At 31.7% G+C, this 23,261-nt stretch overlaps 1 protein-coding gene across 6 annotated transcripts in view; it reads right to left on the bottom strand.

The window, feature by feature from the left end:
* Positions 1-23,261, bottom strand: part of LOC139512667 (semaphorin-5A-like) — a 92,968-nt gene that overhangs the window by 54,236 nt on the left and 15,471 nt on the right. For 4 of the 6 annotated variants that reach the window (XM_071300453.1, XM_071300454.1, XM_071300451.1 and 1 more), the window contains one exon: positions 7,104-7,277. In XM_071300453.1, coding sequence (XP_071156554.1) covers positions 7,104-7,221 — 118 coding nt within the window. In that variant the 5' untranslated portion in view covers positions 7,222-7,277. Of the gene's footprint in view, positions 1-7,103; positions 7,278-7,370; positions 7,443-23,156; positions 23,243-23,261 lie in introns of those variants that run through there. The other 2 variants (XM_071300456.1, XM_071300455.1) reach the window with 2 other exon arrangements.

The raw sequence follows: 23,261 nt of genomic DNA, 5'->3' as shown, positions 1-23,261 counted from the left end.
TCATAATGAAACGCAGAAACGTAAAATTTTAAACAAAATTGCTTATATCCTATCTAGTCAATGTATTAGCTATAATTTATCGAGATATTGAAATCCGAATTTGAATTTTACGCTAAAAAAGTGGGCCATTTTAGGACCTTATCGAACATACTCCTTTCTTAATAAAACATTACTTAATTAGCTTATTTTGACAAATTACAGAATACAACTGTCACTTAATAACACAATACCAGTGTCACAAAACCTCTGTAAGAAAAGAAGCCAAATTAATAATATCAGTTTGATTGAAGAGGCTGTAGTGGACACAGTTTTCAATGTCCAGCATTTGTCTGTTTAACTTCTTAATCCATCTGTTATTAAAACCATGTTATTGTAATCTTGACATTGGACAAATGACTTCTTCAGTCATCCATGATGACCTTACAAATATCCTTAAGTAGAGGAGCAGTCCTAAGAAAAGCTAATCTTTTTCAACAAAATTAATACTTTAATTTTATTTTAGAAACACAAAACTACATACCGGCATCAACACTTTAATTTTGTTAAACACAAAACTACATACCTGCAAGATGTCTTGTTAAATTGAGTGAATATTAAACTGTTTTAATCACTTATTTTTTCCCAATTTGATTTTGTCATTGTTAATTTAAAAAAAACCAAACTGTTTCATGCCATTAATTAAATTTGTATGACAGCAACTATGACTATTCTAGTATGTTTTCAATAGTTTGAAGTATTGTCCAATATGCAGTAGGCACTCACTTACTGTGCATGCTGGTATCATTTGACAAATGAACAGTGATGAATCAAAGCATTGTTAAAGTGGAAAAAATTATACATGTACAATGTATACTCAGACATTATTGTTGGGGGAGATAGCATTGCCATGTCATATGAAAATACAAAACTTATCTCAGTCAAAATCTGGTATCTTATAAACTAAGAAAATATGGAAACTCAAAATTATGGATCAGGGCAGCAAATATAGAACAAGTCAGTGTTATAACATTATGAAATATGTTTACTACTACATGTGTATTGAGTCTATTGCCTGAATAAACTAGAGGCTCTCAAGAGCCTGTGTCGCTCACCTGTTAATGTGTTTACTGATGTCGGCCATCTTTGTTGGTAGGCGGGGTCATTAGACACTCTTTTTAAAAATAGATACCCTAGTATTATGATTGTGGCCAAGTTTGGTTAAATTTGGCCAAGTAGTTTTAGAAAAGATTTTTATACAAGTTACAAAAATGAGGAAAAGTTGTTTAATATTGACTCTAAAGGGCAATAACTCCTTAGGGGGTCCTCTAACAATTTTGATCATGCTGACTTATTTGTAGATCTTACTTTGCTGAACATTATTGCTGTTTACAGTTTATCTCTATCTATAATAGTATTCAAGATAATAACCAAAAACTGCAAAATTTTCTTAAAATAACCAATTTAAGGGCAGCAACCCAACAACAGGTTGTCTGATTCAACTGAAAATTTGTGAGGGGATATATCTTATTCTGATGGACATTAAAATCTTGATAGATTTGCCCTAAATGTCTTGGTTTCAAAGATATAAAGCAAAAACTGCATTTTACCACTATGTTCTAATTTTAGCCATGTCGGCCATTTTGTTTGGTAGGCTGGGTCATCGGACACATTTTTTAAACTATAAACCACAATGATAATTGTCGCCAAGTTTGATTAAATTTGGCAAAGTAGTTTTAGAGAAGAAGATTTTTAGAAAAGTTACAAAAAATGATGAAAAGTTGTTAAAAATTGACTATAAAGGGCAATAACTCCTTAAGGGGTCGACTGGCAATTTTGGTCATGTTGACTTATTTGTAGGTCTTACTCTGCTGAACATTATTGCTGTTTACAGTTTATCTCTATCTATAATAGTATTCAAGATAATAACCAAAAACTGCAAAATTTCCTTAAAATAACCATTTCAGGGGCAGCAACCCAACAACAGGTTGTCCGATTCGTCTGAAAATTTCAGGGCAGATAGATCTTCACCTGATAAACAATTTTACCCCATGTCAGATTTGCTCTAAATGCTTTGGTTTTTGAGTTATAAGCCAAAAACTGCATTTTACCCCTATGTTCTATTTTTAGCCATGGCGGCCATCTTGGTTGGTTTGACGGGTCACGCCACACATTTTTTAAACTAGATATCCCAAGGATGATTGTGGCCAAGTTTGGTAGAATTTGGCCCAGTAGTTTCAGAGGAGAAGATTTTTGTAAAAGTTTACAGACGACGGACGACGGACGACGGACGACGGACGCAGGACGACGGACGACGGACGCCAAGTGATGAGAAAAGCTCACTTGACCTTTCAGGTCAGGTGAGCTAAAAAGAGAGCAAATTTTAATACCACTGTACTGCATTACATAACCTTCAATTCTGTGGGATACATACTACTTGCCAAAATAAAATTACATATCTAAGTAGAAAATAATGAATATTTCATATTTTCCCAATTGACTTCATAAAACATCCTGCCAAAAATTGGAATCATAGAAATTATATAATTTGACAGTAACAACTATATTTTAAATCTGATAGAGAGAACAAAAACCAACTGTAACCATTTGACTGCACAACACTTCGTCACTGAACTCTCTAGATGTTCATTAAGGTCTGGAGGGGTTCCAAATGTACAGAAAAAGTAAATAAGTAGTATGTAATTTGTAGGATAAATGGAGTAAGTTTATATATAATGATGGGTTTAGAGCTATAGTTTTATTACAAAACAAGTTAGTAATGACAAATCCATCTGTTTTCATCCACTAAATTTTACACAAATCAGTTCTGAAGAATTTCACAATGGTGCCAAAAATGCAGTAATTTTTGCACAATTAAAATGATATGACGTAAACAATAAAGCTGAAACAATGCAGATTATTCGATTTGAAATATTTGTTCTAAAAAAATCAAATTACATCAACCAAAAGTACGTTTTCATGTCATGAAAGTGTTACAGCTAATGAAATGTATCAAATCTATTTTTTAATGATCTTCATCCATCTTGCCATAGATAATACTGCCATGATCTTACAGATAATTTTACTTAGCCTATCACAATCACTATGATTTCAGTCTACATGCAGTCCTTTGGTCTATACCTTAGTTTGCAAAAAACAAACTGATCGGCCCCAACAATATAACTAACGATGAAATTATACGAACAATTATGTCTTTTCTAGTCCAATAATGTTGTTAGGTTGCTGTATCACAATTATATTCTGTATAATGTTCAGCATTCATTCTTTTCTTTAATGCTTTCAAATTCAAAATTAGTGAACATGATTTTGGCATGTACTAAAACGTTGAGTGGAGTGGAGTGGAGCGGTGGAGTGTTGAAGTGCTGGAGTGTTGAAGTGGAGTCGTGGAGTGAAAACATGGAGTTGATAAATGGAGTGTAGTTGAGTTGTTGGGTCAATAGTTTTAAAATTGAACCAATTTATAAGATATTTTTTTTTAGCTTTAAAAATCATAGAATGAATCTGGATGTTTGGTCTCAACAACTTCCAACTGCATTCATGTACATTCTACCAGTATAATTCACCTTGAATGTGCCATGGGTATGATTTAAGGTTACATCTCCAAACATCGGTCTATGTCGCACGCACATTTAAACATGTCCTGAAATTTGTAAGATGCACCAAGAGGGCGTTAGCCCAAGTAGGTGTTTAGTAAATGTATTTAATTTACACCCCAAAATATTATGATTAAGTGATAGATTTCTATAATTTAGGAGGGGGTCTTTCAGCAATTTTACCTTAGTTAACAACATTCTGGTGTAAAAGAGAGGTGGGAGATACCAGAGGAACAGTCAAACTCATAAGTGGAAAAAACTGACAACGCCATGGCTAAAAAAGAAAAAGACAAACAATAGTACACACAATACAACATAGAAAACTACAGACTGAGCAACACGAACCCCAACACAAACTGGGGGTGATCTCAGGTGCTCCAGAAAGGTAAGCAGATCCTGCTCAACTTTGTTTCTTCCATCGTGTGGCTCATGTTAGTACAAATCTGAAAATAAGTCCCGGTTGGTCACATTCGGGAAAAGGGGACGGGATTGTAGTTACGAAATTAGGTACATACCGCTATCATATGTGAAAACGGATATTTCTTAAAGGTCAATCAACTCGTGATGGCGTCCTCTAAAACCTAAGAAGGGATGATTTCAATTTCACCACTTGGAAACTCTTGGTTTAATAGCTTCCTTGTGAGCAGCAACCCTCTATCAAGGAAATCATGATAGGAAATACAACCCTGGAATATCGTACCAACTTGGAGATATATACTGCGTATGCAGGCGCTGTTGGAATGTTGCTACATAGAAATGGAAAGTTCACAATTGGGAAGCTGAAATCATCTCTGTTGACGTAAAGTTTAGTTTTCTACTAACCCTCATTGTCAATTTCTAGATGTACGCCAAGATATGAGGCAAACTTAACTGTAACTGTTGCATCCTTTATCTCAAGTTCGATGGGATAGATGCGTTCAACATAGTCACCAAATTTTGAATTATTAAGTGAGAGAATGATTTTACTTGCAAAGCAAACTTAAAGTTATAAACTACAAGTTTAAACAAAAAGCACAGTATAGACAGAAGTCTTTTGTAAGAAAAACAACACTTGGATTCTATATGATTCATTTGAAATTTGCTTATTTTTTCACTCCATGACTCCACTCCACTCCACTCAATGTTTTAGTACATGCCCATGATTTTAGGGAATCTGAATTTAGGATTATAAAAGGAGTCTTATTTTCTTTATTTTGCTGGCTTGTAAATTGCTGGGGGATACTTTGTATTGAAAAGAATAGTGTCAATCAATAAGAGTGTCTGTCTAGCTCAACAGGCTCAAATTTGACCATGTACTTTTGTAAATTATTGATTTTCTTTGACAGAAGTGTTTTGCTTGATAACAATGGTATTTTAGAAAAAATCCTGTATAATAAATTGGCACTTCAACCAAATCTTTACATTTCAACACAAAAATTATTCTATCCACCTTTCAAAATTTACAAGGAGGTCATGCTAAGATTACAAAATAATGAACATGACTAAAATTATAAATGGTACTTCTTGTCTCATAGAGTGCATAATTGGGGCACTACAACCCCATAGAATGTCCAATACAACCCCATAGGATGTCCAATACTTGTGTTTAAATAGCTCAATACTTGATATTGTTGTTGATTACTAAGTGTTCACAATCTGTCATTTATCTTTTCACCAGGTGGGCCGAGTGTGATAAATAGTGAATTCAAATGTCTCAGATCACATGCATTCCACTGAATTATCATGTTCTTACCAATTTTAAATAATTCACACATACTCTAAATTTAAATTTACAAGATTCTTGTCTGAATTTACCTTCACATTTCAAAAGATTTACAACTCACTAGCTTAACTCAAATCTTCAGATTTTACCACTGACACATATGACAGTGGGGTGTCTAAATATCTGCATACTTTTTAAAGAAAAGTTCTGTATAGTGGATATTTGATTACAAATATAGAAGATAGTTATAACTTGATTAAAATTTATGTTTGACAAATATTTAATTACTTGAACTCAAATTATACCACATATAACATGACCTTATATGTAGAAAATGAAAGGACTTTAACTTAGCAATCTCACTTAGAATGCAACCAAACATAAAAGTGCAGGAGTTATAACGTTTCTGTTTCCTTTTAGTTGATTCTTAAAATTATCTGATGATTACAGAGAGTAAAATTAATCCCAATCGTAATCAAATTGTCAGTTTACTTCAAATGTAAATATATGGAGAATGTGTCCAATGGACACAGATGAAGCCCCCACTTCATATAAAGATACAAAGGAGGACATCTTTGAGAACAGTTCAAGTAACACCACCCAAATTCTTCATAAAAAAGGTAATGTTTCAAGGGACCACTAAATCTTGATTATTAATGGTCTGTATTTCAATCGAAGTAATTCAAATTCAACATCAGACTTTCTTAAAATTGAAATAAAGTTGTGCAGGCACTTACTAATAAAAGTTGAAAACACATGTATACTTTATGCTATAACAGCTGACAACTATAAGCCTGCATATAATGAAACAGATTTGTAAAATAAAGTCTTCTTAGACATGACTCATTTTAATATGAAAACTCAATAGCCCGAATTAAGTCAATCATTACAAAGTGCTCTAAAAAACAAAGTTGCTTTATCATTTTTATTTGAAGAGATCACACATGAACAAAATCACTCCAATAGAAGGACATGTTTTGTCCATGATTGATAACCTATAACAAAATATATCATTACATAACACGTTGTGGTAACCAAATACCATTTTGTCATTCAAGTTTACTTTGCGGGTGTTAGAAAGATGGATATTATTCACATCGATTTGTCAAAAATTATGTCTTAATCAATAACGTAAAACGTAGATTAATCAGCCAGACAAATGTTTATTTAACTTGTTATAATCTTAAACCAAATGTTATGTGTCATAGTCCTTCAGATAAAAAAATAAAGTGAAAATGTCAAGAAAGACCTGCTATTTGGTGCAGATACTTGATGTCAAGAAAGCCCAGTAAGTTGGTGCAGATACTTGTCAACTATAGTACCATGTCATTTCTGCACCAATTTTTCACATGCATAAAAAAAACAAAGTTTCATTCATGATGCAAATAAGTAGATAAATGCATTTTACTCTAACATCTCAATTCACAGCTTTAAAGTAAATGCATTTTGCCTTTTCAGTGTACAGTCCCACCTTAAGAGAAATAAATTCTTCAATATACACCCACTTTTTTGTGGTGATACTGAAGTACAAGTTGGTCCAACTTTAAGTCCAGCTTCAAAATCTCAGGATTCAATCTTGACCCTTGTATAAGACAGACAAAATTTTGGCATTTTGTTTGCAGCTGACAGTAACTGACTGCCACTAAAACCAATGCAAATCCAGAAATTTATTAATTTTCTGCATGAATGTTTGTTTGATTATGATTAAATTGATGTTCATCATAATAATTTATATTGATGTATATATGTTTCTGTCCTGGATACACATACAACACTATCTCAAACTCATCTCAAAGTATTGAAAAACTTACCTTCATAACTGGTAAAGCGGAAATCAAACTCCTTTGGGAATGATGGGTTAACTTCTGTTGTAGTGGCATACACCGTTGTTATAACAACAAATTGGAATACGATCCTCCAAAATGTCATTCTGGATGTCTATTTCTTGTCCACATTTCCATTTCACTGCATGGACCACAAGATTTCTGAAAAAAGATCATGAAATTCATTGATTAATTTTTTGTAAAATTTAAAAAAATATTACATGCTATAAATTTCCAATTTACAAGATAAATTACCTTTTAACTTTGTACAACGTGACTTCTCTATTAGTAAACTAAAAATTTGTTTACTAATTTTTGAGACTATTATGTAAGAGGGTACTTAAAAATAATAATAGTTGATGTTTAATATAATTCAATTTATAAGGTTGACATGCATGGAAGAAGTGTTTCTTAGATGAATAAAGAATTATGGTAACTGCTTCAATGGGCTTCATTTATCATAATTATAACTAACAGTAGTTCATATACATGTATAGTATTAAGTGATTAAATGAACATGCACACTGCCTTCAATCATACACTAGAACACACCCGCGAAATCGCGGGCATTCAGAGCGTAGTTTAAAGTATCAGTATGTAAAGTGTTGTTGGAAGAATTTTGTTAAATACAGAATGACTGGAGACATTCAGTAAAAGTATCATAAGTCATAGGTTAAAGGAGCCTGTAATTCAGTGGTTGTCGTTTGTTTATGTGTTACATATTTGTTTTTCGTTCATTTTTTGTACATAAATAAGGCCGCTAGTTTTCTCGTTTGCATTGTTTTACATTGTCATTTCGGGGCCTTTTGAAGCTGAGTATGCGGTATGGGCTTTGCTCTTTGTTGAAGGCCGTACGGTAACCTATAATTGTTAATTTCTGTGTCATTTTGGTCTCTTGTGGAGAGTTGTCTCAACATGGCAATCATACCACATCTTCTTTTTTTTTGTAATCAATGAATTTTGTAAAAGATTTAATGACTAAAGAATTTCAGAAAAAGTATCAAAAGTTCACATGAATAATTTTAGCGCTTATCTGTATATTATGAACATTCATTACTATATAAATAAAGCGTATTTACTTTCAATTCTAAGTTTACTAATCGATCCATGGTAATCATTGATATAGTATACAGACCCTCTCTATTTAATAATTTCTGTGACTGCCGTGGATAGTAAACTTGAAAATGATAGCAGATAAAATTCTGAAAATACACTTTATTCGTAGTATATGTATGTTCAAAGTATACAGAAAAACGCAAACCGGAAGTCTAATCTGACTTAAAATTTCGTACAATGACGGGACAATACCCGGATGCCTTTTTTCTCGTTTTTCTCCTAAAATACCTCAATCTGAATAATCATATGAATGGATGACAAATGCGACTATGCACTGTACCTATAGGACACAGAGGCGTGTTGATTAATTTATTGTGGAAAGAAGAGAAGCGACACCAAAAATGAGGTCTTCTCGTTTAATAGTATAGATATAACAAAGTTTTATGAAGACTGCAGACTTTTTTTATGTTCTATCAATTTGTCTTATTATGACTAGCTTATTTTCAGTTAGCATGAGATTCTGTTTTTAATGCCTTTAATCAAATTTTGCAACTAAAACCATGAAAAAGGATTCAAAGTTGTTATAGTTTTGATTTATTTTTCCTTTAATATGCAAAATTATAAGAAACAATCAATTGGGAATGTGTCCATGGGAAACATATCATGCCCAAGTTGCCCATGCTTGGATATAAATTTATAAAGGGTTGGTAAAAACAACACTATTTGTACTTAATCTGGGTTTTGTTGTAATTAGCATTGTGTACAAGTTTCATAAAATTTGCTTAAGCCAAACTAAAGTTAGAAAACAAAAATGTAAAATTCTGCAGTTTTCCATTTGTAAAGGGGCATAACTCAATAACAATAAAAGTGAGGCCACCAAAGTTCAAACTTTTGGTTGAGGCAAACTCAAGTTAGAGAACAGAACTAATTTTTCAATGTACGTACAGACAAACAATGGTAAATCTTAATGATCTTTCCCCTAAGTTGGGGAAATACAAATGTTTTTGATACATCATAAGAGAATTTCAAAAAATATTACTCTTCAGAGGTACCTGAAGCCAAACATTGGAAATTCAAAAGTAAATTATTACAAAGCAACAATTAACATTCCTCCTCAAAAATAACTGAAGAAAAAAAACCAGCTAGCTAAGGAATAATTGTATATTAGTAGGAGATGCCCAAGTCAATAAAAAGAATCTAAACCTCATTTTGTCAATAACATAAAACATATCAAGCTACAGCATCCCATAAAGATGTACTAAGCTAAAGATTGCAATTCAATATGACTGGCACACATTAAGTGTATAGTATATGTATTATATAATAACAAGATACCACAACTACTTTGATGCACTCAAAGTCTATACTTATATTTTCCTCTCCTATTAGATAATATACTCATATTGTACAGTTCTTATTACAGAAGGCTTTATATTTATGTCTGCATATGTGAATTATTACTGAAGACAGATGAAGACCATTAATTATATTGCTGATCTATAGTTTTATAATTCAATGTTTTTTAACATGCTTTCTTATTTTCATTTGAATGAAGGTACACAACTGTACAGAAGGAGTGTATACCTAACAGCAGGCTGGTTGTAGTGAACCTAATCCCCTACATGACACCTTCATACAACTCATTATCCTATACAGGTGGTATATATTTTCTGTCTATAAAGAGCAATAATTAATACGTCCTTATATGGTTTCATATTTACCTGTCGACCTTACAAACGAGATGTATCAAATACGATAAAAAATATCATAAACAATACAATTTGTAGCCAAAGGGTAATTCCCAAAGCTGATAAATATTCATTCATTTAAATTTCTTTTTTCTGAATGAATTTTACAGATTAGCTGTCTAGAACATCAGAATAAGGAGTAAATTTGATCGAAGGGTGGATCTGAGGTGCCTGATACCTATTCTGCTGCAATCTTTTGTTTTCTGAACTATTAACACTTTATCTAACAATTCATTCCCTAACAATGCTGCATGATCTTTCACTGATAATATTACCTAATTTCTTGAATCAAAGCCTTTCAAAAAACTATAATAAGGTATCAGAACTATCTACTTAAATTTCCTATTGTTTTGATTAACTGACAAACTAAATCTGGTTATAGACCAATGCAACCAAATTATAAACCCTTAAATCTAATAAGATCAGAAGTATGATGGTAGTTTGGATTGTCCATGCTATCTATACAGTGTAAATACCAGGGGAGGATCCAGTCATTTTTAAAAGGGGTCCCAACCCAGGAGAACATGGGGGGGGGGGGGGGAGATTCCAACTATATGTCCCCATTCAAATGCATTGAACGTTGTAAAAAAGGGGGTTCCAACCCCAGAACCCTCCCCCTGGATCCGCCACTGGATACCAAAAGGTCAATCTCACAAGTGGAAAAACAAATTGACACCGCATGGCAAAAAAACAAAAACTGACGAAAAGACACACAACAGTACACAAAACACAACCTAGAAAACTGAAGACAAAAATGAACCCCAACAAAAACCTGGGTCGATCTCAGATGATCAGGTTCAAAAGAAAATTAATTATATAAACTACATATGAATAAAGCGACATATAATAAAGCCACATGATCACGACAAAGTAAAACTTTTAGTGCACATTAGATTATAATAATATTTTGTAAATGGAGTAAATCCAATGGACTATGTAGAAGTGAACCTAATCCCCTACATGACACCTTTATTCAACTCACTAATACAGGTATACATTTTCCCTAATACAGGTATACATTTTCCGTCTATAAAGAGCAATAATTATTACATACTTTAATACATACTGAAATGGTTTCATATTTACCTGTCAACCTTACAAACCCTATGTATCGAATACCACAAACATACTAAAGGGGTTTTATCATTGTAGGCTTCCAGCAAAAAAAAAAGCATACTCATTATGGGATTTCAAAAAATCAAGAGTGCTTTTCAAAAATTATTCCTCTAGTTTTCAAACATCAGCATAAAAGGTTTAAAATTAACCAAGTACAGTGTAACCTGCCTAATCCAACACCTGAGTATTTCAACATCCTGCTAAATTTTAACAGACACATTTTCGTGGTCCCAAATTATGCCTTTCCTTGCAGAAAAAAACCTGAGTATTTTGACACCCTGCTTAATCCAACATTATTTTCTGGTCCCCTTGTGTGTTGGATAACACAGGTTGCACTGTATTTATATCCATCTTTTGTGTACATCCCAACCAATGCACATCATTTACTTTCAAAACCATTATAAATGCATCTCACTTTCATACAGTTTAATTTTAGTCTAGAAATCAAAACTGCCTCTCTGTAATATCCTTGACTTGAAAGCATGAGGTTATGAGTTATATCCTTGACCGACTCAAACCAGAGATTTTTTAAACTGTTTTATGCTGTTTTTCACATGGGCAAATTTTACTTATAAAAGTCTAACAGCCTGTTAAGTAATGCTCAGTAAAGAGCAAGATTAAAATGGCCAGGCAATGAGAGAGACGTTACTTCGTGAACTAAAAAATTCAAAATCCCACCCAGAGTGTCAATCTAGTACAAAACAGGGTTCATATTCATATCACATTCCTAAAAATGCATGTTATTATTAACATCTGGTCATTAAATATCCATTCATCCATACTTAGCATTTTGTAATTACTCAAGTTATGATATTATAGTCAAGTTATGATATCATAGTAGTATAGTAACTGTGGTTTGCGAATTTTGTAGCTAGACAGCTTGCTTAGTATGGCAGACAAGAAATAAACATGGCATAAAACTAAAACCACAATACAAATTTTGAATAAACTGCAGATAAAACCTCTTGTATTTTGTAAATGTGCAAATTCCCCCATCTTTAACTGATAATAAAACCTCTTTCTTACCCATTCTTACATCTATAACCTTCTCAAGAATTATGTAATGAACATTCCAAAAACTACACAACTAGTTTATACATTTTATTCTAATATAAACACATTCTCTGAGCCATTATTTTCAAAATTATGTAAATTAATATATTGGCTCATCTCCTACTCATACTGTTAACATTTTATTTGGATCATCATTTTGTTGGGTTTTTATTGTATAAATATCAAAACTTGGCTCTATTCCTACTTGCACTGCTGTTATTTAAACTACTGTATTGCCAGAACTGATCTTAATAGAACATTTTTGTGATTTATTGTGAAATTATATCATTCAAATTAGTGCAAATTATTAATCATAATCAAAATTAACTATTACGCCTACATTTCTGAGATAAAGTATAAAAGCCTTTTCAAAAATATGTCTGTAAATGCATGTTTTCATTTAGATTTAAATCAGAACTTTGTATGTAAAATCTATTTTCTGCTTTAATCAGGTGTTTTATTCTGAAATGATTTTGTTTCCATTATCAATAAGACATGCCCTTTCAGAAACAATTAAATAATACTGAGAATGGATATGGGGAATGTGTCAATGAGACAACAATCCCAACCAAAGAGCAGAAAACAGTCCAATGCCAACAATGGGTTTTAGTCTTCTTGGATTATATTGGAATGTACAAGGAGACATTCCATCCCCATAAGATCTTTCTAAGTTTGGAGAAATATAGGATAGAAGTAAAACTTTACCAAACAAGTGAAACTGCGAGCTACTGTCCACTGATGATACCCCCGCCGCAAGTGGATAATATTAATAGTGTAAAAATATGCAAGTGTTCGGTAAACAGGAAGTTGTCGAGTGATGAATCTGAAAACGCATCACACGGTATAGCTGACTTATATAAATCCTGAAACCAAATTTCAGAAATCCTTGTATTGTAGTTCCTGAGAAAAATGTGACGAAAATTTTCAACTTGGCTGTCATGTGTAAAATCATACAAGTGTTCGGTAAACAGGAAGTTGTCTAGTGATGAATCTGAAAACGCATCACACGGTATGGCTGACATATATAAATGTTGATACCAAATTACAGAAAGGGTGGATGTGTAGTTCCTGAGAAAAATGTGACGAAAGTTTCATGGGACGGACTGACTGACGGACGGACGGACGGACGGACTGACGGACTGACGGACGGACAGACAGAGGTAAAACAGTATACCCCCCCTTTTTTAAAGCGGGGGTATAAAAATTATTGAACACTATTTTTATAACATGTGAGTTTTAAAATATCAATATATGCATTGCCACTGGTTTTCTGAGAACTGAACTTAACCCGAGCCTGAAATGTAGTTCATGATAAAAGTTTTTATTTAATAGGACTCGTGTTGACATGGACTCATAAAAAACAACCTTAATGCAAAAGGTATTTTACATATCGTAAAGTTGGGATGGATAGATGTACATAGAGGCTTTGCACCTACCATTTTCTACCTCAGTGATGTAATATTACTATAATACTAATGCAAAGAAAACAATGTTTATAGATGGCTTAATGTCTACTGAAGAATTCAGTTCATCAAGAGCTGGCTGACTTCCCAATACTATTTATTGTAACATTTTTGGTTTATTACAATTATAATAAACATGCTTTATTTCCTATACATTGGCAAGTTCTTTATCGTTATTTGTATGTAAACTGTTCACACAGTCATTACAAAACATAAGTATCTTATATCTGTCCTACTTTGGTTTCAACTGCATGTATCATTAATTAGTCCACATTTTTTTTCATTTATTGCTTCATAATGCTGAGTAATTAAATTTCACTGACTATCCAAAATGCATTTATCAAAATTTTTACCTAGACATATGAAATAATTTGAATACTTTTACCTGAATGTATCAACATTAATTTATGCTTTTTTGACAATTGCTTTCTTCAAATTCATCTAGTATTTTAGCCTTTAATGCTTTTACTTATAACTGAATATAATTAGGATAAATACAATACCAATACATTAACAGGATTAACTGACCATAAGTTGTAAGAAAAGTGATATTTTATTAAGTTAATGAACAATTAACTCTACCTTGAATGTAAATTTTATGGACTAAAAGCCACTTCCATCAAAAATTAAACATTAAAAAAGAATTAATTCACACTGTCCAGATTTTTAATATCCATAAACTGCCTAAAACTTTTCACACCACAACTGTGAAAACTGTTATTTATCCATAAAAATAATAGTCCCCCAAAGGTATATACTGGATCTGGCTAATGTACATTACAACACCTGATACAAGGGGAGATAATTTATGTCTAGATTTAGGACATTAATCTGCTTGACCAGTGGTCAGTTCTTGTTAGGCAGTGATTTATGTAGAACAGATTGTTCTGACATGGACATCAAATAACAATTAGTCACATTTTATTTGTTGTCAAAGTAAGTAAACATATGTCTGCTTAAGCCATTTCAATTTTCTAACTTGACCCCAACTTTTGTACTTTTCTGTAAAGTATGTAACGAGTGTGACATCTTAAAAATATGACCTATATACAGTTTCTCCCTAAAATTATCTAATAAACTTCTGATCAATCTAAAAGAAATTGAAAAAAAACTGCTGACATACAGAAAGTGCTTCTTTTTAACTTCAATTAATGTAAGAGTATGCAATATCAACCCCCATAATGCAATACATAACATGCTTAAAAGTAAACAAATTGTAAAGGAACTGAAATTTGACATTGCTGCTGCTGGCGTTTATGTCTGAAGATAGGTGCCTTATGTCTTACCCTCACAACATTTTAGCAATTTTGACATAAACTCTAACAAGAATAGCCAGATTCTGACACCTTCTTTCTTTCCAATGCTTTATCACATTAAAATTCAGTGTTCTCACTACTAAGGACATTAAGATCAGATTTTTTGCCTTGAAATTTGAATATAACTAAATTTGATCTGTTTTTGTAAAGACAAGAAATAAATCATTTTATCATATTTATATTAACAATGTAATAATGATGTTGCAAGCTGTACAGTTATGTCACAAAAGATAAAACACTAACAAATCTTTGCAGATTTTCACAATAAGTTCTGCTTTTTGATAAAAATCCAATGTAAAATTAAAAATGTCTGAGAAGAGATCGCATTCACAAAGTGGAATACAACTACATAAAGTAAGGAGCTTATGCACTTTCTGCAGTATCAAGTATTAGATATACCCCTAAGGGCGTTAGCCTGGTACAGTATATACATTTATCATATATTTAGTACAAAATACAGCTATTTTGTATATCTAATAAAGGTTGTTTTTCCAGTCTGTATCACCTACCCTGTATCGCATACCCCGTATCGCATAGCTAAACCCGTATCGCATAGCTAAACCCGTATCGCATACCCCGTATCGCATGGTAAAACCCGTATCGCATACCTTTTTTTTTTTTTTTTTTTTTACATAAAGTTTTTTGTTTTTTTTTTGCTTAAGAAAAAATTTCCTCAAAATAGGTCATTTTTTTGAATGACGTCATTGTTTGGTATGTAACGTCACGAACGTCAAGTTTTCATATTGTATGTGACGTCATGAACATCAAGTTTGCATATTTTTTGGCACACTAAATGCAACTATAAAAAATACAAAACACTCAAATAAATACAATAATAAACAAAATATTTTTAAAACAGCAGCAGGCAAATGGTAAGGTAACCCAGGTGCTTTGTATAAGCAGTTATTTTAAGGCTTTGAACCAAGACAAAAGCAGAACTGAAGGTAACCCAGTGCTAATCTATCGGGATCAGAAAACAGTTCATATAATATAATACTCTTCTGTTGAAATATATGATAAAGCGTATAATACATGGCAAAATCCGTATCACATGCCGTATCACCCTCGACCAATATCATCCCTCGGGCCTAAAGGCCCTTGGGCTGATATTGATGTCTCGGGATGATACGACATATGATACGGATTTTGCCATGTATTATTCTCTATGTATCTAAATTACACCATGATATCATAGATAAATGCAAAATGATAGCTTTCAATAGTCAAGATGGGGTCAGGAAAGTGACTTATTTCAGGAAAGAGCAAGATAAATGCAGGATATCTTATTTATGCATGCAATTACATCATAGTGTAATTAAATTTACACGGAGGTAATATTGCACACAAAATTTATCTGACATTAATCAAAAGCTTTAGGTCTTCACTGACACTCATGGTGGTGGATCCAGAACTTTTGTAAAGGGCCTGCTGACTGATTTAAGTGAGGACCCCTCCAGTCATGCTTCAGTGATTTCCTATATAATCACCCAAATTTTTCCCTTGAAAAGGGGGGCACACGACCCTCAGGGCCCCCCAGAATCCACCTGAGGTCTAACAAGGCTTCATCTAAACTTGAAGATAATCAAAAATGTTGCTTCATTTGCTAAATTTAGCGAACTTTGAACCCATATGTTATCTGTTTTTTTAACAAAGTTTGATGATGATGTTGATTATGAAGATATTTCCTGTATATCTTATCTATAACATCAGGAAGTTATCCTCATACTGAAAACAGGTAGTTTTTATGTACAGGCTTCAGTAGAAATAAACCATTATCTGACATCTTCATTTATTATTGATCTGATCAGGTAAAGGATGGGTATAGTGAGGATAAGATATACTCAAACTCAAATAAGAAGGACCATATCATCATTTGGAAGTTAATATTAAAATCATATAAATCATTGATGGCCATTGATTCTGCATTAACATTAGCTAAAACTTAAGTATAGTGTTTTAGAAACACGAGAATGCTCACTAAAAGTTAGTTGTTGACTTACAGACTTTGCAAAGAATTGTTTTAAGCTAGCTCTTTGTTTTATTGCCTTATTTTCAAACAAATCTGTAAAGCCTTTAAAATTGACTGTGTTCTTTTGGATCACCAAATTTCTAATTACTCAATGAGAGAATCTTCAGAACTTGTCTCTCCTTACTAAAATAGACTGATATTACTTTCTATACTGTTGTGATTGTTACTTTTTTTGGAATAATTAGCAGACTTTTTTCAAAATTCATAGAAATAAAGGAAATATAACTGTTGCAGCTGCATGTAAAATATTAATATATTAATATATCTTCCTACATAGAGAGTGTCAGCCTCCAGGATGCAGCTTAATGATGTAATTATCAGGATCATGACCTTCTATATATTACCCAAGAACAGGTAGTTACAGGTAATTAATGTCATATGTAATTAACAACAGGTAAAAACATTCTACATCTAAATCAGCTGATCTTGTACATACAGAGGGTAGTGACTGCACATGAAGGGCAAGATGAGCTAAACTAAGATATGACAATGCAACACATTCTCTGCATGCTGGATCAGTTGTGAAATGTTGGTCAACCAAAACAGAGCAAGTCTTCATTGAACACTAATGTACTATATACTTTAAAGCAGCTCTGAATCTTTAGGTATAACAGTTAAACAAAGGCTTGGTAAAGTTCAATTTTTAAATGAAATGAAGCCAACCTCAAACTGCCAGTCATAATCATCATACACTAATAGAACAAAAATCAGACAAATTTTCAGCAGGTAGGATTTCAGACAAACAGACATGGATAGAACATATAAAATACAATTCAAAAACTAACAGCTTATTTCTTGTCAATCAAGGTTAAACAATCATTTTCGTGTGATGACAAATAAAGCCATAATATGTTACAACATGATACCTGACTAGAATTGCTTTCCTTTTACATTATCTAGGAATGAAACATTTATATCTATGATCTTAAGGTTAAATAATTTCCTTGTAAACATTATTCCTTCTAAATATAAACAAGAATGTGTCCATAGTACACATATGCCCCATCATTTTCTATGTTCAGTGGACCGTGAAATTGGGGTCAAAACTCTAACTTGGTATTAAAATTAGAAAGATCATATAATAAGGAACATGTGTATTAAGTTTCAAGTTGATTGAACTTTAACTTCATCAAAATCTACCTTGACCACAAACTTTAACTTGAAGCAGGAGCTGCGGGACACATGAAGAGAGGAACAGACAAACAAAAGAAGGAACAGACAAACAGAGGGAAGAACAGACAAATGAATAAACAAATGAACAAATTTAAGAACGAAATCACAGACCAAAAAACATAATATCCCTAAGTGGTGCATAAAAATACAAAAAACACTTTTGGATGGTTCTTGTTTAATAACTTGCTAGATACACAGTGAAGATTCAAAATATTTATTTAAACTGCTGCACTAATACTGGTCTGAATTATTTCACAACAAAAGATTTTAGACAGAATAGAATAATATGATTCAAAATTGTTTAAAAAGTTAACAATAAAGTATATATAAGCTGATTAAAATACATATTTCTATTAGGTCAAAATACTTGATCTCTTGTCAAATACACAGATCTGGGTAAACAGTATTTAATCTGCTTAGGGTCACCCTATACATGAAGATTTAACTAGCTCAGGGGTTTATAGCTATAGGATAGACCAAATGACCAGACGATAAACTAGTTCAATGATTTAGCGGAGAGAAAATACAAAACCTTATGGGGTCTTCCAAGCCCATGAAGATCTGTCAAATTCTAAACTTTTCATTTTATAAATTCTGAAATTTATGTAAGTGTGAATCATTATCACCTTCTCAAAAGATAAGTTTATTAGATTTTCCTCTTGATAATCTAAACTGACAATCAATTATAATCCAAATAGGGTACTTATCACAAATTCTCACTTTTTATTATGTGTTAATAAGCCCTTTTGAAAATATACCATAAATTAAAGTGTCCCTTAACATTATTTAAGTGGTAATTTTGACCCTCCTAAATTTGTACACAGCTTCAAAATTGTGAATGACACCTATCTACTTAAGTATAGAAGTTGTTCAAAATTGTTCTTTTCTTATATATACATATATTATGAAAGATTCATTCAGCCAAAAATTAAATCAACCGATTTTGTCATCAAAATATTTACAGAGGAAGGCTTTCAAGAGGACAATTACACAGGATTATTAACAGACCTTTACAAAAGCCAAGTCTAAAAATCTCTCACATTCTTGTTTAAATAATTCAATAATCCTGGCAATACATTCACTGACCACACTCAAAGTTTTTATTTGTAAATATGGCCTATTGATAGAAGTTTAAAATATTTGAAGTTTATATTGGTATTTAAGTTTTATTGTTATGGTTATGTAACTATAATACTATAGATAGCTATGGGATCATGTACACCATTTAAGGCTTACTGTAACGTATGATAAAATGATAGAGGATAAACTGATATCAATGTCCAATAACTATAAAATATGTATCTTATATTATCACAAAGGTATGCAGAATGGAAAATAAAATGAGTATATTAACTAATGACATACCTTTTATAAACTATTACAATTTTTCTGGATTTTAGCATGTTCTAATTTTCTTAAACATGAAAACTCTATCACTAATTCTGATAAATTAGCAGTACTTAGGCAACAGACCGGTAATTGGTAGAACTCCACCAAATATTTGACACTTTAAACATAAAAAATGACCAACTGGACAAAACAAGGCATTAGTTCAGACTAAACACTCTTGAACATCAAAAATACTTCTATCTATCCTATCACTTTGTTTTTACATATGTTATCTTGTGGCTCACAAAAACAACTAAGTTAACAGGTTTAAATGTTTACTTTTTTAATTAACTGTTGGGTTTATCTTGTTTTGTCTGAAAATTCTTAGATTTATTCAATATAAACTGTGCAACATCTCAAGTATTTACAAAGCTGTACTAGAAAACCAAGATTACAATGTATATAAGATACAGTGTCTTATTCCTGATATGACCTGAATTGTTTTTCTGAATGAGTAGTTTGGTTGAATCTATACATAAATTCTTAGGGCATTCTTCAGGCTGTACTATAAAATATACAAGAGTTGTTAGATACAAGAACAATTCTTTAAGTACATGTACTGAAAAAATGTATGATTTGTACAACCTTAGGCTATTTAATAATTTAATGTTTAAACTTGCACTAGATTCACAACACTTTAATACGGATATTTCAATATTCAAATTCTCAGAAAAACAAACACTGTATATGACCATCATGCACCAGCATGGTAGATAGACCCTCCCCCTTTTCATGTGTGTATGCTTATTCTGTCAACAGAATTCTCTAAATAACAGCTACACAATTCTTATTTCAAGATGTCACTCACTATAAAGTAATTATTTTATAGTTTATGTTTGGATATACATGTAGTAGCATGGTTCAAACTCTTTTATCATAATAATTTATTCTTAGTTGTCTTCATTAAAATTCACCAAAACTCTCTTCATATATATATCTGTATATGTCAGTTAATATCAGTGTAAAGGATTTTAGGAATGCCAACTGAAGTCCTTTTACATACATAACACAAACAGAGAATGTTGTACATGTAGTATTAAGATCCAGTTTACATATATTTTCAACCAGATATGTTTTAATGTTGCATGTCTAATTATAATCAAAAGACCAAATTGGCTGTACATTTATCTAATCAAAAATTGTGTCTAATCTAAAATGATTTGAGTAATTTCATTGAGATCATAAGGGCTTCATCTTTTTATAGTTTTAAAGGACTATTTTGACTGATCAAAAAGTCTTGGATATATTCCAGCTATGTCAAAATAAAATAATCTACAAAGACTTGGCTATGTCAATGAGAGCCCCTCTTGAAAAGTAAGATTTAAAATCCACCCCATCCTATTGTATATAACCTGTCTAATACCATTAATTATATTTACCACTGTGTTATCTGTTTTATCAATAACAAATAAACAATTAAGTGATTAAATCTATCAGAAATATTTTAATTGACTGTAGAGATGTGATAAGACATACAGGCCACCAAGTGACTGGACAAGCTAATTGCAATTAACTTCATTTTACCAGGGTACACATTAAGTATCATTGTGTACTCTGTGATAACAAGAGACATGAGTATTATGTTATTCTTTTACAACATTTCAATTTAGTAACATATTGCGTCAGTGACCAACTTATCAAGCAAATGCTAAGCAGGTAAACTGAAGCTTACAAATTTGGAATCCAAATCCCATACAAGAGTCAATCTGAGACTACTATAACACATGTGTATATAGTAGTCTCAGAGTCAATTTACTGGCATAAGAAACTATAGAAATTTCAATCTGCAGCATTTTCCTGAACACCATCTGGAGTAATAATGATATGATGCATTTTAAGACAATATCTTATTCATTTAATAACTGATATTTTTTTTAATTTGAATTTATATGACATTTTACAATGTGTCCCATACAACCTTAGTATAAATTATGCCTAAAATTTCACAGAGGACATAAACATACTTGATTTACCCTGTATATAATATTTTTGAAAAAAATAATAATCAAAAAATCTTTTGAAGACTCCCCCCCCCTCCCCCTTCCCCCATTGCTCTTTTTTTTTCAGTGTGTTGGCTTGTTTTTCTTCTCTAAAATCTATAAAAATAAAAATAGGTAACATTCAAATCTGAGAAAAAGGCTTTTTTATTACAAGAATACCAATAGTCAAAACATTCATTTCCACCTCAATAATTTTGATAGAATTGGTCTAGTTTTGTCATTTTGTGTATATTTTGTCTTACTGGTCATCCATATTTTAATGACAAGACATTTAATTAGCATTTTTCTCTCCCATAAATTTCAATGTTAAAATTTTATCTAATTTTGCACTCTACAAAGCAAATACCGGAGACATTTTATTTGTATAATTTAGTTTAGTTATCAGATTTTAATTTTACTTCCATTGAAGGTGTTCTACAAGTTAAACTCAATTTCTGATAATATCTTCAGGATTTATTCATTCAAAATAAAATCTTAAGCTACATTAATACTTACTTAAAGAAAATAAAATGTACATAAATGAAACCTAACATCAGATTCTCTAATGATACAAATAGACTTTTATTTTGCTTACTTTTAAGAAATAGAATTCTTATTATGGCATAATTCAAACATTTATTCACAAAAAATAAAGTCATCCTGCATAAACTTTGAATAATGTTCTCCCATTTTTTTATTCTTTTAAGCATATGAAATTAAAGTTCATGAAAAATGATTTTTATCTTAATATTTGTAAATTTATGTACATGCTTTAAACCCTTCTGTTCAACAGAAAATGTGTGGGATGGATAATATTGTTTGAATTTCATAATCTTTTAAATAGATTCACAAGAAACATCTTGGTTTAGACATAGTTATCTTTACCCATAAATTTATTCCACCAAGTTCCCTACATACATCACTTTCCATCCTAATAATGTGTATTTTTTTTTTATAAATCTCATTTACATAATATTACATAGACCATATGGTCAATCAGAAATGTCAAAAGTTGATGGCCAACATACTTTTTGGTCATAAAAATATTAATAGATTCACTTTGAAGTGACATATTACATCTGTTGTAATAAGATGTAGACATACATATTTTGGTCAAACTGACCAATTAAAATAACGAACTTTATTTGATTTATAGATGTGACCTGGGAAAAAGTAAACCTTATTCCATTCCAGGTTGTGACTACATCTAATTGTTAGGTGTAAATATCGAAGGAATCTTTTTCAGCATCAGGGTTAAAATATACCAGTATATCTGTCCAGTTTGAGGAATAATTAAATTTAGCATATTAGAAAACATTAAAAAAAACACAAGGGACATTAAAAATATTGTATTTGTTTATCTACAAAGTTGTCATGATAAGATTTATAACAATGAAACATGGAATGTAAGAAAATACCACTATACCACTGCTCAACTTGTCAGGACAATAAAAGTCTTTTTTCCAAAAAGGGAAGGGGGATTAATAGGTATACTGTACTGGGAAATTGTAATATTTCTGTTTACTTCACACCTATTTTGGGTTATTAAAGGCACCTAAGCGTTATGAAAGATAACTTTGTGTGTGTCCCTTGATAGCCTGGTGTCGAGGCACAATCTCATCTTATACTGATAATTTGAGCCAGGAACTTAGACTACTTCCATGATCCCTAAACAGTCATTTCATCAAAAATTCTGTAATGTAAAAATGTTTACTGTACCTTTAACCAAGTTGTATATATTCCATTGTAAGGAGAAAAACTTATCCCTATCAATTTCTAGTTCTCATCAAGTGAATTTTGTTTTAACAGTATCAAACGATGCAA

Source organism: Mytilus edulis, chromosome 2, assembly GCF_963676685.1.
Source record: "Mytilus edulis chromosome 2, xbMytEdul2.2, whole genome shotgun sequence".
Lineage (NCBI taxonomy): Eukaryota > Metazoa > Mollusca > Bivalvia > Mytilida > Mytilidae > Mytilus > Mytilus edulis.
The sequence above is the reverse complement of the archived record's forward strand: the minus strand, read 5'-3'. Positions and strand labels throughout refer to the sequence as shown.